Source organism: Rhipicephalus sanguineus, chromosome 2 (assembly GCF_013339695.2).
Source record: "Rhipicephalus sanguineus isolate Rsan-2018 chromosome 2, BIME_Rsan_1.4, whole genome shotgun sequence".
Lineage (NCBI taxonomy): Eukaryota > Metazoa > Arthropoda > Arachnida > Ixodida > Ixodidae > Rhipicephalus > Rhipicephalus sanguineus.
In genome coordinates this window covers 1,718,764-1,732,408 of record NC_051177.1, presented here as the reverse complement: position 1 = coordinate 1,732,408, position 13,645 = coordinate 1,718,764, and the positions used below count along the sequence as shown (strand labels likewise).

The following is a 13,645-nucleotide window of genomic DNA, read 5'->3' as shown; positions in this document are numbered from 1 at the left end:
TTTTTTTAGAGCAGGAACGAAGTAGCCGGCGGCCTCATCCTTTCGCCTTTTCTTTTTTTAGAGCAGGAACGAAGTAGCCGGCGGCCTCATCCTTTCGCCTTTTCTTTTTTTAGAGCAGGCACGAAGTAGCCGGCGGCCTCATCCTTTCGCCTTTTCTTTTTTAGAGCAGGAACGAAGTAGCCGGCGGCCTCATCCTTTCGCCTTTTCTTTTTTTAGAGCAGGAACGAAGTAGCCGGCGGCTTCCTCCTTTCGCCTTTTCTTTTTTTAGAGAAGGAACGAAGTAGCCGGCGGCTTCATCCTTTCGCCTTTTCTTTTTTTAGAGAAGGAACGAAGTAGCCGGCGGCCTCATCCTTTCGCCTTTTCTTTTTTTAGAGCAGGAACGAAGTAGCCGGCGGCCTCATCCTTTCGCCTTTTCTTTTTTTAGAGCAGGACCGAAGTAGCCGGCGGCCTCATCCTTTCGCCTTTCTTTTTTTAGAGCAGGAACGAAGTAGCCGGCGGCCTCATCCTTTCGCCTTTTTTTTTTAGAGCAGGAACGAAGTAGCCGGCGGCCTCATCCTTTCGCCTTTTCTTTTTTTAGAGCAGGAACGAAGTAGCCGGCGGCTTCCTCCTTTCGCCTTTTCTTTTTTTTTACAGCAGGAACGAAGTAGCCGGCGGCCTTCTCCTTTCGCCTTTTCTTTTTTTAGAGCAGGAACGAAGTAGCCGGCGGCCTCATCCTTTCGCCTTTTCTTCTTTTAGAGCAGGAACGAAGTAGCCGGCGGCTTCCTCCTTTCGCCTTTTCTTTTCTTAGAGCAGGAACGAAGTAGCCGGCGGCTTCCTCCTTTCGCCTTTTCTTTTTTTAGAGAAGGAACGAAGTAGCCGGCGGCCTCATCCTTTCGCCTTTTCTTTTTTTAGAGCAGGAACGAAGTAGCCGGCGGCTTCCTCCTTTCGCCTTTTCTTTTTTTAGAGAAGGAACGAAGTAGCCGGCGGCTTCCTCCTTTCGCCTTTTCTTTTTTTAGAGAAGGAACGAAGTAGCCGGCGGCCTCATCCTTTCGCCTTTTCTTTTTTTAGAGCAGGAACGAAGTAGCCGGCGGCCTCATCCTTTCGCCTTTTCTTTTTTTGGAGCAGGAACGAAGTAGCCGGCGGCCTCCTCCTTTCGCCTTTTCTTTTTTAGAGCAGAAACAAATATAAGTAACAAGAAGAACCACGTGAACGATTAGAGGTTGGCGGTTCGATAGTCTATTTCTAGTTTGTGTAACGTAAGCGAAGGCCTTGCAACGCACATGCTGCCATACTTGTGGATGTAGAATGCCTCAGTCACTTCTCTCGCTGTTCTATCTTTATGCCTAGACAACACCTTTGTTTCATGCAGCAACGGGTGACATTTGCAAACTTTGCAATGCAAGCACAGATTTGATGAAGGCTGAGCCTTCAGCGAAGCCCCGTGATCCATTAGACGATTGTTCACACACCTCCCAGTTTGCCCGATATAGCATTTTCCGCAAGACAAGGGGATGTGATAGACAACACCCTTGCCGCATTCAACTAACGCCTCCCGATGATTAACTTCACATTCATTCCACTTTTTTCCCTTGCCTTCGACTTTCCTATCCACTGCTGCACAGACTCGGCCCAGCTTGTTCCTAGAGGAAAAAGCACCTTAACACCATACCGGTTTCCCACCTTTTTCATACGGTGGGAGAAAGCATGAAGATACGGAATGCAGGCGATGGGCATATCTTTATCAGAGGCCACCCTGTCGCCCCCGCCCTTTCCTTCTTGTTTGAGTTTATTCAGTAATCTTTCACTTATGCAGGCCAAGTTTCCTTCAGGAAAGTTTGATAACCTAAGTGTTTTGATCTGGTTATCGAAAGCCACCGACATTTGATGCGGGCCCAACTTGCACAATGCAGATTCTAAGCACTATGCGGCGATACCGTTCTTTACTAACTTGGAGTGACAAGAACGGAAATCACGAGGCGAATACAACCAACACGTGTGCTCCTGCCCAATCTTGATTTTCAAGTCCAAAAATTGAATGCAATCATCTTTTGGGACCTCAAAAATAAATTTCAAACCCCGCCCCTTCTCCCTGAACATTTTCAGCACATTGACTCTAGCATTCACGCAACTGTTCTTTTCAACAAAAACAAGAAAATCATTGACGTAACGCATAGTCTTAAGTGCTACACATTCCAAGGCCACAATCAATCCTACCTAGGTACACTTCACTCAGTATAGGCGCAACACGGGAACGTATACAAACTCCCGATTTCTGCCACCTTTCCACTCAACCAGAGTCGAGCGTAAATACACCGACAACAGCTCCAGGAAGGCCCCCACAAAAACGCCACAGTCATTCTGGAACCTTAGCTCGTCGTTGTCCTCTTGTATGCAGTCTCTCACACATTTCATCAGGGTGTCATGTCATGTCATGCTAGCATTTATAGCTAATAAAGCTAACATCACCCTAGAAGAAATGGTCTCCAAGGGTTTCGTGAGAGTCCATCTACAGAAAACAGAGGAGCTCATACAATGGGTCCATGGACTGATTAAGCACGACGCAACAACTGAGCATAAAAGACTCACTTCAATAATGCACATGCGTGCAAGAACAGCAAACGCAGTGGAACCAACAGACCCTCCTGACGTCAATAGTCAAGTCTTCAATGCATGCACCACGAGATGATGTCATGCCCTACTGTTTCGACGATGCAATAATGACACCATCAGTCTGGCTTCAGTTCTTTGAGTATGTGTGTTCCTAGAATAACTGGACCAGTGACAGTGACCGAATCAGCAATATGCGCCATTTTCTCATGGGAAACACAAGAAAGTGGTACGACTTACGCATATCAGGCCACGTATTTGAGCCATGGATTGAATGGAGTAATAGCTCTATCCATTCATTTGACCACAATGATGTTGAATGTTGGGACAAGGCCGTCCTTTACAAGCATCGAGGAAGAACAATTGTCGATTATTATTTCCAAAAGCACCGACTATTGCATCTCGCAAATCCCAACCTTTGACAGTTGTCCTTAGTCGCGCTAATAATTCATGGAATGGCTCGGAGTTCGCAGCGCTAAATCATGACAACACCTCATGCGACGGTGGAAGAATTACTGCATTCCGTAAGGAACATCCCAGCCGACAGCATGCCACCTTGCCACGTAAAGACATCGTACTGCACCCGTCAAACACAACATGAAAGAACGGAATGAAAGGCAAGTGCTTTGCGCCCTTTTGCAACAGTGGCTACAAATCGTGCAAAGAGAAGTTCGCGCTTTTCACGCCGCCAGCACGCGAAGGAAGGCTTTAGGCATGGAGGCATGCGATACCACGAAAAGACCGCGTCTTATTAGCAGACAACGCCTACTTATTTACTTTAAATGTGACATGTTATCGTGCAACACCGAATTGCACACCGTCCTCGAGAGCTTGGACTCTAGGTCGCGTAGCTTCTTCTCAGTGATAGAAAAGTTTTACCTGAGATTTACTAAAGTTCTTCAAAAACAAGGACCCATAGAACCGGCACGCTCCTTTAATAAAGTGAAACCAACATTAGCATCTCACCAATCTGGCACAGGCGATTTGACCGTGTCCGACTTTGCGATTGTGGTGTCGGGGAATGCGACAAGCAATAAGTTTGCCGGAACCATGATCAACTGCCATGAATTGAGAGTTGTACAATCTGTCCCTATGAAAATCCCCACAATTCAAGGGTTTTCAAGGACTGAAACAAAATTCCAGGACTTTCAAGGCCTTGAAAACGAAATTTTCAATTTCAAGGGTTTTCAAAGATTTCAAGGACCCGTGTGCACCCCAAGTTAGTTGTTGCTGAGAGAGATAGTGCTGTGTTTGCACGGTGGTGCCAGCAGCGCTGCCTGGTGGGAAACGAGGTTATGGTGGCGCTTGAGAAAGAGTGCTGTCAGTCTTTGGCTTTTGGCAGCGTTCGTGGACAGACGTCTCTAGCACACGGGTCTATGACTCTGCCGCTCAGTCCCGCGCACTTCTGCGGTGAGTTGAATGTCGGCAGCGCCACATTTGCAGTACATTGTGTGTGTGTTATGTTGTTTTGTGTGCATTATTTTGTCTGTGTGTTTTATTGCAATTATACTGGATATTTTTCATGTTACTAGTAATTTTTAAGAGTCGGCTGGCGAGCTCGCCATTGTAAAAATGTTTAATAAACGCACATGTGGTTTGTTGCTCGTCGAAGTGACTGTGTCCGTTTGTTCCAAGGGCGGTTGATCTTTTTCAGCCCCACAAATTTAATACTTGTTATGTTTAGAATGACGCCAACTGCACTTTACGATGTGCTGGAGCCACACAGCAGCACTCCCACTGAAAAAATTCAGGCCAACAATCAACAACCTCGTGTTTTACGACTACACGTTGAACAACATGCCCATAGACTCTGTATCCACAATAAAATACCTTGGTGTACATTTGTCATCAGACCTGTCATGGAACACCCATATAGACGCAATTGTCAGTAAAGCATCCAGATCACTTGGCTTCGTAAGGCGTAATTTGCATCCGGCGAACTCCGAAACTAAACTTCTTGCTTATAAAACCTTAGTACGCTCAAAACTCGAATATGCCTCCTCGATCTGGAATCCGCATCAGGCCTACCTCAAACAGAAACTGGAGTCGGTACAAAATAAGGCTGCTCGCTTCATCACAAAAAACTACTTACGAACATCAAGCGTAACTGAAATAAAATCTTCACTCAATTTAGCTCCTCTAGAAAATCGCAGGTTGCTGACACTATTGTCATTCTTTCATAAGCTTCACTTCAATCAGTCATCCCACGATATCTTCAATATCAGGCCAGCTCGTCATATACCTTCGCGACTCGATCACCAACATAAAATTGAACCTATTTTCGCCCGCATTAATCTCTTTTTTCACTCCCCACTTCTCCTCGCCATTCGTGAATGGAATCTTCTTCCTGCTGACATTGTGCGCATTGTGAATAATGACTCATTTGTAACTAGTCTAAAGTCATTTCTAGGACAAAATGGAAGCCAATAGAAAAATTCTATCCTCAATTCACTAGTGCTGATTTTCGATGCTCTTTTCTTTTTCTTTTTTTTTTTTTACGTTGCGTTTTATTTATTCTGTTCCGCTTGTCTTGTTTATTTAGTGTTGTTTCTATTAGTTTCATGTGATACTGATGATGTTTATTGTTATGAAACTTTATGATTGTTTTTTTTTTACGTATTATAATACTGTCACACGTAGTTGCTTTTACACCATTCGATGTTTACTTATTCATGTACTCTGATTTCATTGTTCAGTGTGTATTTACTTATTTGCCCCATTAACTGTATCCCCCCCCTATGTAATGCCTTCTGGGCCCTTAGGGTATCTGAATAATAATAATAAAAAAAAAAAACCTGCGACATGTGTACTCACTGATCTTATTACTGTGCATATGCAGCCCAGCAAAGCCAAATGCGTTTGTACAACATGTTAGGCATATGTACAAGCAGTTAAGATTGTGCTAACAGAATGGAACAAACTCCCTTTGAATGATCTACACACACATGCAAACATGCCGTGGCTAGCAGACGACACAAACTACGCGTGGTTCAGCCAGTAGCCGCCTGGTGGCGACACTGCTCGATCTTGCGGCCGATACTTCTAAAAGCTCTTTCAGTCCTTGTTTCAAAACAGAGATAGAAGTAATATTTATTCAGGTGTCCTCATATGAGGGTTAACCAAGTGAAATTTGCGTAAGTGAAGGCGCCTGTCCTCGTCTTTGTAAAGAAAAGGACTGGATGTCTCCAAGTGAACAAATATTTACAGTGCCGCGTGCAGCACTCACCTTGACATCTAGGCCTGGCACCAGAAACACGGTGAAGTCTGTAGTCACCTGGCTGGAAGCAGCTGGGGCTGCCGGAGGGAAGCGCATGCGAGAGGATGACGGATGGCTGCGAGGACCACTGCGACGCCTTGTTGGGGAACCACCATCTGGAAGGCCTCCGGAGAAGCTGCGCTCTTTGCGCATAGTGCGGGTCCTGGTAGGTGAGTGGCACACTTAGTCTCTCGGTCAAGAACATGTTTCGCAGTGCTGCCTATAATGGACACAAGCGACACTTCCCCAACAGCCCAAGGCTGCTTGCATGATTGAAAAGAGACAACAGCAAATGCTCAGCAGGTTGCTTATGATGAAGAATGTAGCCAATGCAATTCCATACTAGGAACTATAGTCGGGTACAACTTTAGAAGACAGGAGAGGCCCCGCCCAGATATGACTGAAGCACAGCAGCCAATTGCCTCCGCAACTAAATAAATAATTGTGACTGCTTCTAAAACGCGTATTTGTCGGTATAAAAGGTTTCTGTATCTTGACGAGTGCTTTGGTAAAACTGTCATGATGGAAATGCTACAGCACATGCCAGATCGCGAGAGAAAAATAACTCCGTGCCTTCTACAATGCTGTGCGTCGTCTGCTACAGAGCAAGATCGATGGCACCGGGTGTGTCGCTGGCTTAATAGCATAAGATTCATATATACTTTTTATTAATGAGAACTAACAGACAATAACGCTAAGGAAAGTATAGGGGGTGTTATCTGTAGTATTTAGAATATAAATGTGAAGAAAGTAAAGTGAACGAAAAGATAACTTGCCGCCGGCAGGGACCGAACCTGCGACCTTCGAATAACTCGTCCGATGCTCTACCACTGAGCTACGGCGGCGGTCATCCTCCCGTCCACTTTATGTGGTATATATGTGCATTTAAACCTTGGAGTGTTAGTCAGCGCCATTCGTAGCCGTGGCGGCGAGTGTGGAACACTCTTTTTCTGCCTTTCTGGCGTCACGTAGCACGTGATCTTTTTACGAGCTGGCAGCTGACCAATAATCCCTCGCATACTACCTGAAGGCATCAAGTCTGCCAGAACGAGACCCTTGCTATGAATGAAGGAAAAAAGATGACTCTTAAGGGCTCGTTTTCTTTGTTAGACACAATATTAATGAGAACTAACAGACAATAACGCCAAGGAAAGTATAGGGGGTGTTATCTGTAGTATTTAGAATATAAATGTGAAGAAAGTAAAGTGGACGAAAAGATGGCCACACCACCAAGGAGCCTCGGCAAGAACAAGAGCGGCCACATCCTGAACAGCGATTCATGCAACATGATCTTCCACTGCTACACGTATTGACGCAACAGGGAGCCTGAACACAGCGTGGAGGACACGAGCAAGTTTGTCGCCAACATGCTCGGTGTCGGCGAAAGGACTGTGTTCAGGGTGAGGGAGGAAGTTAAAGCTTCGCATTTTTCGGGTGGCAAACTGACGACGCCCTCGCGAAAGCGCCCACGCAATGCGGAGAAGACGCTGTGCGAAGTTTGACAGCTTCACGTTGTGCACGCTGAGGTCATGTGTGCACGATTTCTTTCGCCGCAACGAGATACCGACGGCCGAGAAGATAACTACCTAGTTCTCGGAGCGTATGGAACTCCCATCACTAAGGCGGTGTACTGTGTGTCGCCTGCTTGCCGAGATCGGCTTCAAGCACGAAAAGAGAAGCCGCAACTTGCTGCTTATCGACTGGGATGACATCACCGATTCGCGGAATCGCTACCTCTGTGACGTGGAGTGCTACCGGGCGGAAGGCCGAAAGAACTTCTACCTGGGCAAGACATGGGTGACGGCGGGACACACTCGGTCGATCGTGTGGACAGGCACTGTGGTGCAGAAGCGCGGATGCCTGTTCGCTCTAGCAAATGGCCTGACGACAGGTCCAAAACAACCTTCTGGGAAAGGTCAGCACCTGATCTGACGCACATCAGCAGTGAGGATGGCTTCGTCGACGGCTGCTTGGATGTATTCCGAGGCCAAAAGACAGGTGACTACCACGAGGAAATGGACGGCAATCGCTTTGAGGGCTGGTTCAATGACGTTCTGCAGAAGTTTCCGGCTGGTAGCGTCATTGTTTTAGACAATGCACCTTACCATAGCTGGCAAGAAGAGAAATTGCCGATGATGGCCTGGAAGAAGGAAAAGATCTTGAGGGAGAAAATCAAGCGGGTAACGGTGGAAGATTGGAGGAAGAGCATTCAGCACGTGATGAACTTGGAGGCAAAGTTTAAACTTGACACGTCTGGGAGTGAGCACATTCAACCCATGATCATCCAGCTGTGTGAAGATGACACTGAAGAAAGCAACTCCGACTGTGAGCTGTCTGGCATTGAGCCACTCGACGAAGCATAGCTGCTTCTTATTAACGAAAGAACAACCCTTGTTAGGGCTACCAAATTTTTCCGGTGGATTCGCAACAGCCAACCATCCATTCCGTGACCTCTTAAATAAATAAGCAGTACGTTTCATTGATGGCGTATTCCTTATAATAGAAGCTCAATTCTGATAAGCAACGCGCTGCACAGATCATGCTCGATTTAAGAAGTGGCATAGAAACACATTTCAATGCTGGCATATCTGAAATGAAACACTATTGTTAACCCTGATTATCGTTGGCAAGCTCAAAATGCTCATTCGGGCAGATTCGGGCAGCCACCGTCGAGTTTGACGCACCCCATAGTGAAATAGCAGTAGCGAGCTCACTTTATAGTTCTGTTAGCAGTCTGCATTGGAAATCACAGTCATGTCATAGCCAGTGCTGGTGAAATAGCAAAAGTAACACAATACTGACAGCTACTGTTAGCAGCTTTCACGCCAAAGCACATTCATGTGGGTGCATTGTATATTTTGGTTATCTGGTTCGCACAAGTAATGCAAATAAGAGAACAAATATAAAACATCACTATATAGCTTAGTGAGGCCCAAAATGCTCATTCAGGCAGCCACCGGCGAGTTTGACGCGCTCCATAGTGAAATAGCAGCAGTCTGAGCACGCTTTATGGCTCCGTTAGCAGTCTACACTGAAAATTGAAGTGCTGTCATAGTCAATTTTTAATTTATTAATCTGACTAGAGCAAGTAAGGCGATTGCAAGCACCATTAATAAGGTGACTAACTTTGCTAGCATTTTTTGTCGCATTTACATACCGGAAAAATGCTCAGCAAAGTTGAATGTGTTTTACTGAGTCACTTTGTTTATTACAAGCCGTAGGCAAAGCGACAGACTGATTCAGACAGTGATATTGGTGAAGCAATAAATGGTGAAATTTGCAAAAGTTCTCATATCACTGCTTTGCTGGACTCTATTCACTAGAAAACTGCGTTTGTAATAATGAAAGCATCAAGACAGGAAATGATACCACACTGCACAATGTTATATATATATATATATATATATATATATGTGTGTGTGCGTGTACCACCACATGTGACGGGCAGTGAAACCATCTGTTTATTAAGACTGAATGCAACAACATAGCAAGGTGATGTTTCACAATATGGCACACTTTCATGTGCACTTCTGGCAAGGTGCTGTATGCACTGATGCATAAACACATTAACAGGGGTAAGAGACAAAGTAACTGTGCAAGCCACGTGATGCTTTTAACATTTTGTATCTGTCAATGCTTCTGTTGTCCCAGCTGATAGAACTTTCTTTAGTGCAAGTTGGTTAATCACGTTGCGGCAACAGCACAAGAAGCAAGGTCAGAATAGTGGGAGAAAACAAAGCAAGATGACCGACTGAGGAGACAAGGTAGACGAAAGGCTTTAATGACATCGAAGAGGCCAGCCCTGCTATTCACAGGACTTGGTGCTTTGAATGAGACGAGTTAATGAAATTCTAAAGGAAGATGTGGCTGCAGCATGCTTACAAGAACAAATGCAAAAATTGAGGAGGGTCCGCTCTATGAACGGCTGGTGCAGAAGCCTAGCTCCGGTCCCAGCCGCAAATAGTCGTACCGTGCGCGTGTCAGCGTCCCCTTCCCGTAGCGCGCGTCATCGCAGCTACGACGGGTTCGGGCGAATGAGGCAACAGGCTAGAACAACGAACAACACTTTTATTGCTACGTTAGCAATAACGCGTAAATGTCGCGTAGAGGGATAGTCCGCTCTCATAGAAAACAAAGGGTAACGCTTACACCTTCGGTCGATGATCGGCTGGCGGGTCTCGGGGCGGTGAGGTGTTACCTCGCAGGTCAGCAGGGCACGAGAGAGCGTCTGCCCGTCTGCCCGGTTGTTTTATTCACCTCCCGTCTCCCTCCCCACCACGAGGGTTGTTTCCCTCGCAGGGCGAGTTCCCTTTCCCGCGAACCGGGAAGCGAGGATTGGCACGCGGAGTGACGGGGAAGAAGGGGTTGTCCGGAAAGGGCGACGGTGCTCCTCTCCTAGTGGTCCCTCGGCTCCCGCTGTCAGTTCGCGATCGCGCCAGCCTTAAGGAAAGGAAATGGGCGCACGTGCTCTCCCACATCCTCCTCCCCTTAAGAAAGCCCTCGGACGACAGAGACTGCACCATGAGGTAATATTTTGTTATTCCTCATCGAGGAAGGCTAGGACGGATCGATCCAGGTCCGTGCCCTCCTGCGGTCGGCCCTCTGCCGTGGATGTCGCCGGTGCCCCCACTGGCGTCGCCGCTGCCTCCGAAGTAGCCACCACCGGCCTCGTTGCGGTCTTCGCTGCCGTGCCACCTTGCGTCATGGCTTCCCCAGTCGTCGCCTCCGCCGTCACTGCTGCAGTAGGTCTGGCCTGCTCCTGCAGCCCCGTGGTCCGGACCGCGCCTCCTTGGGCCCCGCCTCTCTGGTTGTTGGTGGTAATTGAGAGGAGCGAGTCAACGAAGTGTTTCGTTCCAGGCGGCCTCTCCAGCATGGTTCGGGCTCCTCCGGTCTGGCGGGGCTCGGGGTTTTCGGCGTACTGCGCCATGACCTTGAGGGAGCATAGGCAATCGGGGTGTCCACACAACCCTGGCACGTCCTGGTGGCTGCGGCCCCCAGGCAGCCGGCTCTCCCAGTTGGGTTGGCATTGGTCTTCGGGCCTCTTGTGTGGAGGCCGGGTGGTGGGGCGATGGGGTAGCGTGGAAGTGGCGGTGGGAGGTACCAGTCGACCTCCAGTCAGGCGTCCATGCCGATGCTTGCCGGTGGTGGTGGGGCTGCGACAACGACGGAATGTGAGTGTGGGCTCGCCGTGAGGAGGCGGTCTCCTCTCCGAGCCGTCCCGGCGGCACCTATTTCCCTTTTGCTTATCCAACATGCAGAGTTGTCTCCGCCTGTTTCGCAAGAAGTACCGCGGCTCAGGGCTCTTCACTCGGTTTCGAGCGTTCTCAGCCGCCGCCTGCGGCTCGGGGGGGGGGACTGATAGTCGTCCCCATGCTCCTCCCGTGACACGTAGCGTTTCAAGTCGCATACGTGCACTGGTCCGCCGCTCGGTTTGCCTTTCATGTTCGCGAGCCGATAAACAAGCGAGGAAACCTTCTCTCGCACTCGGTACGGCCCGGACCATTTCGGTGCCAGCGAGGCTGCAAACTGTTTGCTAGCGTCGCTAAGAACATGATGGCGTCGCAGCACCAGATCGCCCACTTCGTAGTGTACGTTCCGATGCAAGCGGTCGTACTGCGCCTTCTGTTGTGCCCTAGCAGTGCCGAGATTACTGCGTGCTTTACATAAAACTTCCGCTAGCTTCTCGCGCAACTGCGCTGCGTATTCAGCTCGTGCTGATGGCGCCACTGCAGGCACTCCACTGCGATCCGCGAGTACAGTCTCCATCGGATTCGGCAGTTCTCTTCCCAGGTTTAGAAAAGAAGGCGCATACCCAGTCGAGCGGTTCACAGTCGATCGCAACGCAAACCCGATCTCTGGAAGGTAGGTATCCCAGTCCTTGTGCCTTTCAGAGAACGCGACAAGCATGTGCTTGATGTTGCGATTAACTCGTTCCGTGGGGTTCGACTGAGCATGGTAGGTGGTTGTTTTCTTGTGCTTAATGCCAAGCGCAGCGCACGTGTCAACAAACACCTTCGCAGTAAAATAAGACGCGTTGTCTGTTATCAACTGCTCAGGGAAACGAAACCTGGTGAAAACCTCCATCAACTTATCCAAGATCACTCGAGCCATCAGCTTTCTAAGGGGGAAAAGTTCTACCCACTTAGTGAAGTGATCCGTGACCACCAGCAAGAATTTGTTTCTGCTAGGAGTTGTGGGGTACGGTCCCATTACGTCACATGCCGCGATTTGCCAGGGAGTCTGGCTGTTGATCGGCTGCATGAGGCCGGGCGGTCGTCCGCCTCGGGGCTTGACGCTTTGGCACACGTGGCATGAACGGGCGTAACGAATCACATCCCGCTTCATGCCTGGCCAGGTAGCGCGGCGACACAACTTAGCATAAGTCTTAGGGCCGCTCGCATGCCCAGCAATGCACGAGTCATGAAAGTAGCGAAGCAGTGCTCCTCTCAACTTGCGCGGTATAACGACCTTGAATGACTCACTTGTGTCATCGTCGGATGGGATGTACCTCAGCAGGACGCCGTCAGAATCCAGCAGATAAGAATCCAGCGCGCTCACAGCATTACCAGCTGTTGCCGAGCGCTCCGCACCGACAGCAATACCAGCTGCCCCCGTGTGCGCGGTGGCGTCGCCACCTGGCTCCCGGAGCCCGTCGAACACCTTTCGACAAAACGGATCTTTCTGCTGAGCTTCTAACAGTTCCCTTCTGCTGAAAACAATCCCCGCGCTAACAACAGCCTCTACGTGGTTCACGCTTGTGCCTTGAACTGACGTTTGTTCTACTGTTTCCGTTAGCGCTACCTCGAGTGTCTCGCTCTCGGTCCGTTCCGGGTCAGTCTCGTGACGGACTGGAGCACGCGATAGTGCGTCGGCCGCGGCATTGTTCTTGCCCTTGCAGTAGCGTACGGTGAAGTCGTAACGCTGCAGAAGCAATGCCCAACGAGCCAGGCGGCCGCTTGGTTCGTTCAAGCGCCTCAACCACGTGAGCGCCATGTGGTCCGTCTCAATAACAAACGCCACTCCGTCGATGTAATAGTCAAACTTACGGAGACCGAAAACTATCGCGAGACACTCTTTCTCTGTTACCGAGTAGTTCCTCTCCGCCGGCGTTAACGAACGGCTCGCGAACGCAATCGGTCGGAGGGCACCTCCATGCTCCTGAAGCAAAATTGCTCCTAAGCCCAGGTCGCTTGCGTCTGTTTGAATCACAAACTCCCTGTTCAAATCGGGTAGCTGCAGTTCAGCCGTGTTAGCCAAATTCGTTAACGTTGGGCGCCAGATGAGGGGGGTCCGCTCTATGAAAGGCTGGTGCAGAAGCCTAGCTCCGGTCCCAGCCGCAAATAGTCGTACCGTGCGCGTGTCAGCGTCCCCTTCCGGTAGCGCGCGTCATCGCAGCTACGACGGGTTCGGGCGAATAAGGCAACAGGCTAGAACAACGAACAACACTTTATTGCTACGTTAGCAATAACGCGTAAATGTCGCGTAGAGGGATAGTCCGCTCTCGTAGAAAACAAAGGGTAACGCTTACACCTTCGGTCGATGATCGGCTGGCGGGTCTCGGGGCGGTGAGGTGTTACCTCGCAGGTCAGCAGGGCACGAGAGAGCGTCTGCCCGGCTGTTTTATTCACCTCCCGTCTCCCTCCCCACCACGAGGGTTGTTTCCCTCGCAGGGCGAGTTCCCTTTCCCGCGAGCCGGGAAGCGAGGATTGGCGCGCGGAGTGACGGGAAAGAAGGGGTTGTCCGGAAAGGGCGACGGTGCTCCTCTCCTAGTGGTCCTTCGGCTCTCGCTGTCAGTTCGCGATC

At 49.3% G+C, this 13,645-nt stretch overlaps 1 protein-coding gene and 1 non-coding gene across 3 annotated transcripts in view; both read right to left on the bottom strand.

The window, feature by feature from the left end:
* LOC119382338 (transmembrane protein KIAA1109 homolog) overlaps window positions 1–13,645 on the bottom strand; it is a 961,129-nt gene that overhangs the window by 215,577 nt on the left and 731,907 nt on the right. For both annotated transcript variants that reach the window (XM_049412180.1, XM_049412181.1), the window contains exon 38: window positions 5,813–6,005. In XM_049412180.1, coding sequence (XP_049268137.1) covers window positions 5,813–6,005 — 193 coding nt within the window. The remainder of the gene's footprint in view (window positions 1–5,812; window positions 6,006–13,645) is intronic.
* On the bottom strand, window positions 6,616–6,687 carry Trnat-agu (transfer RNA threonine (anticodon AGU)). The gene has a single exon. It is a non-coding gene; the product is annotated as a tRNA-Thr (tRNA).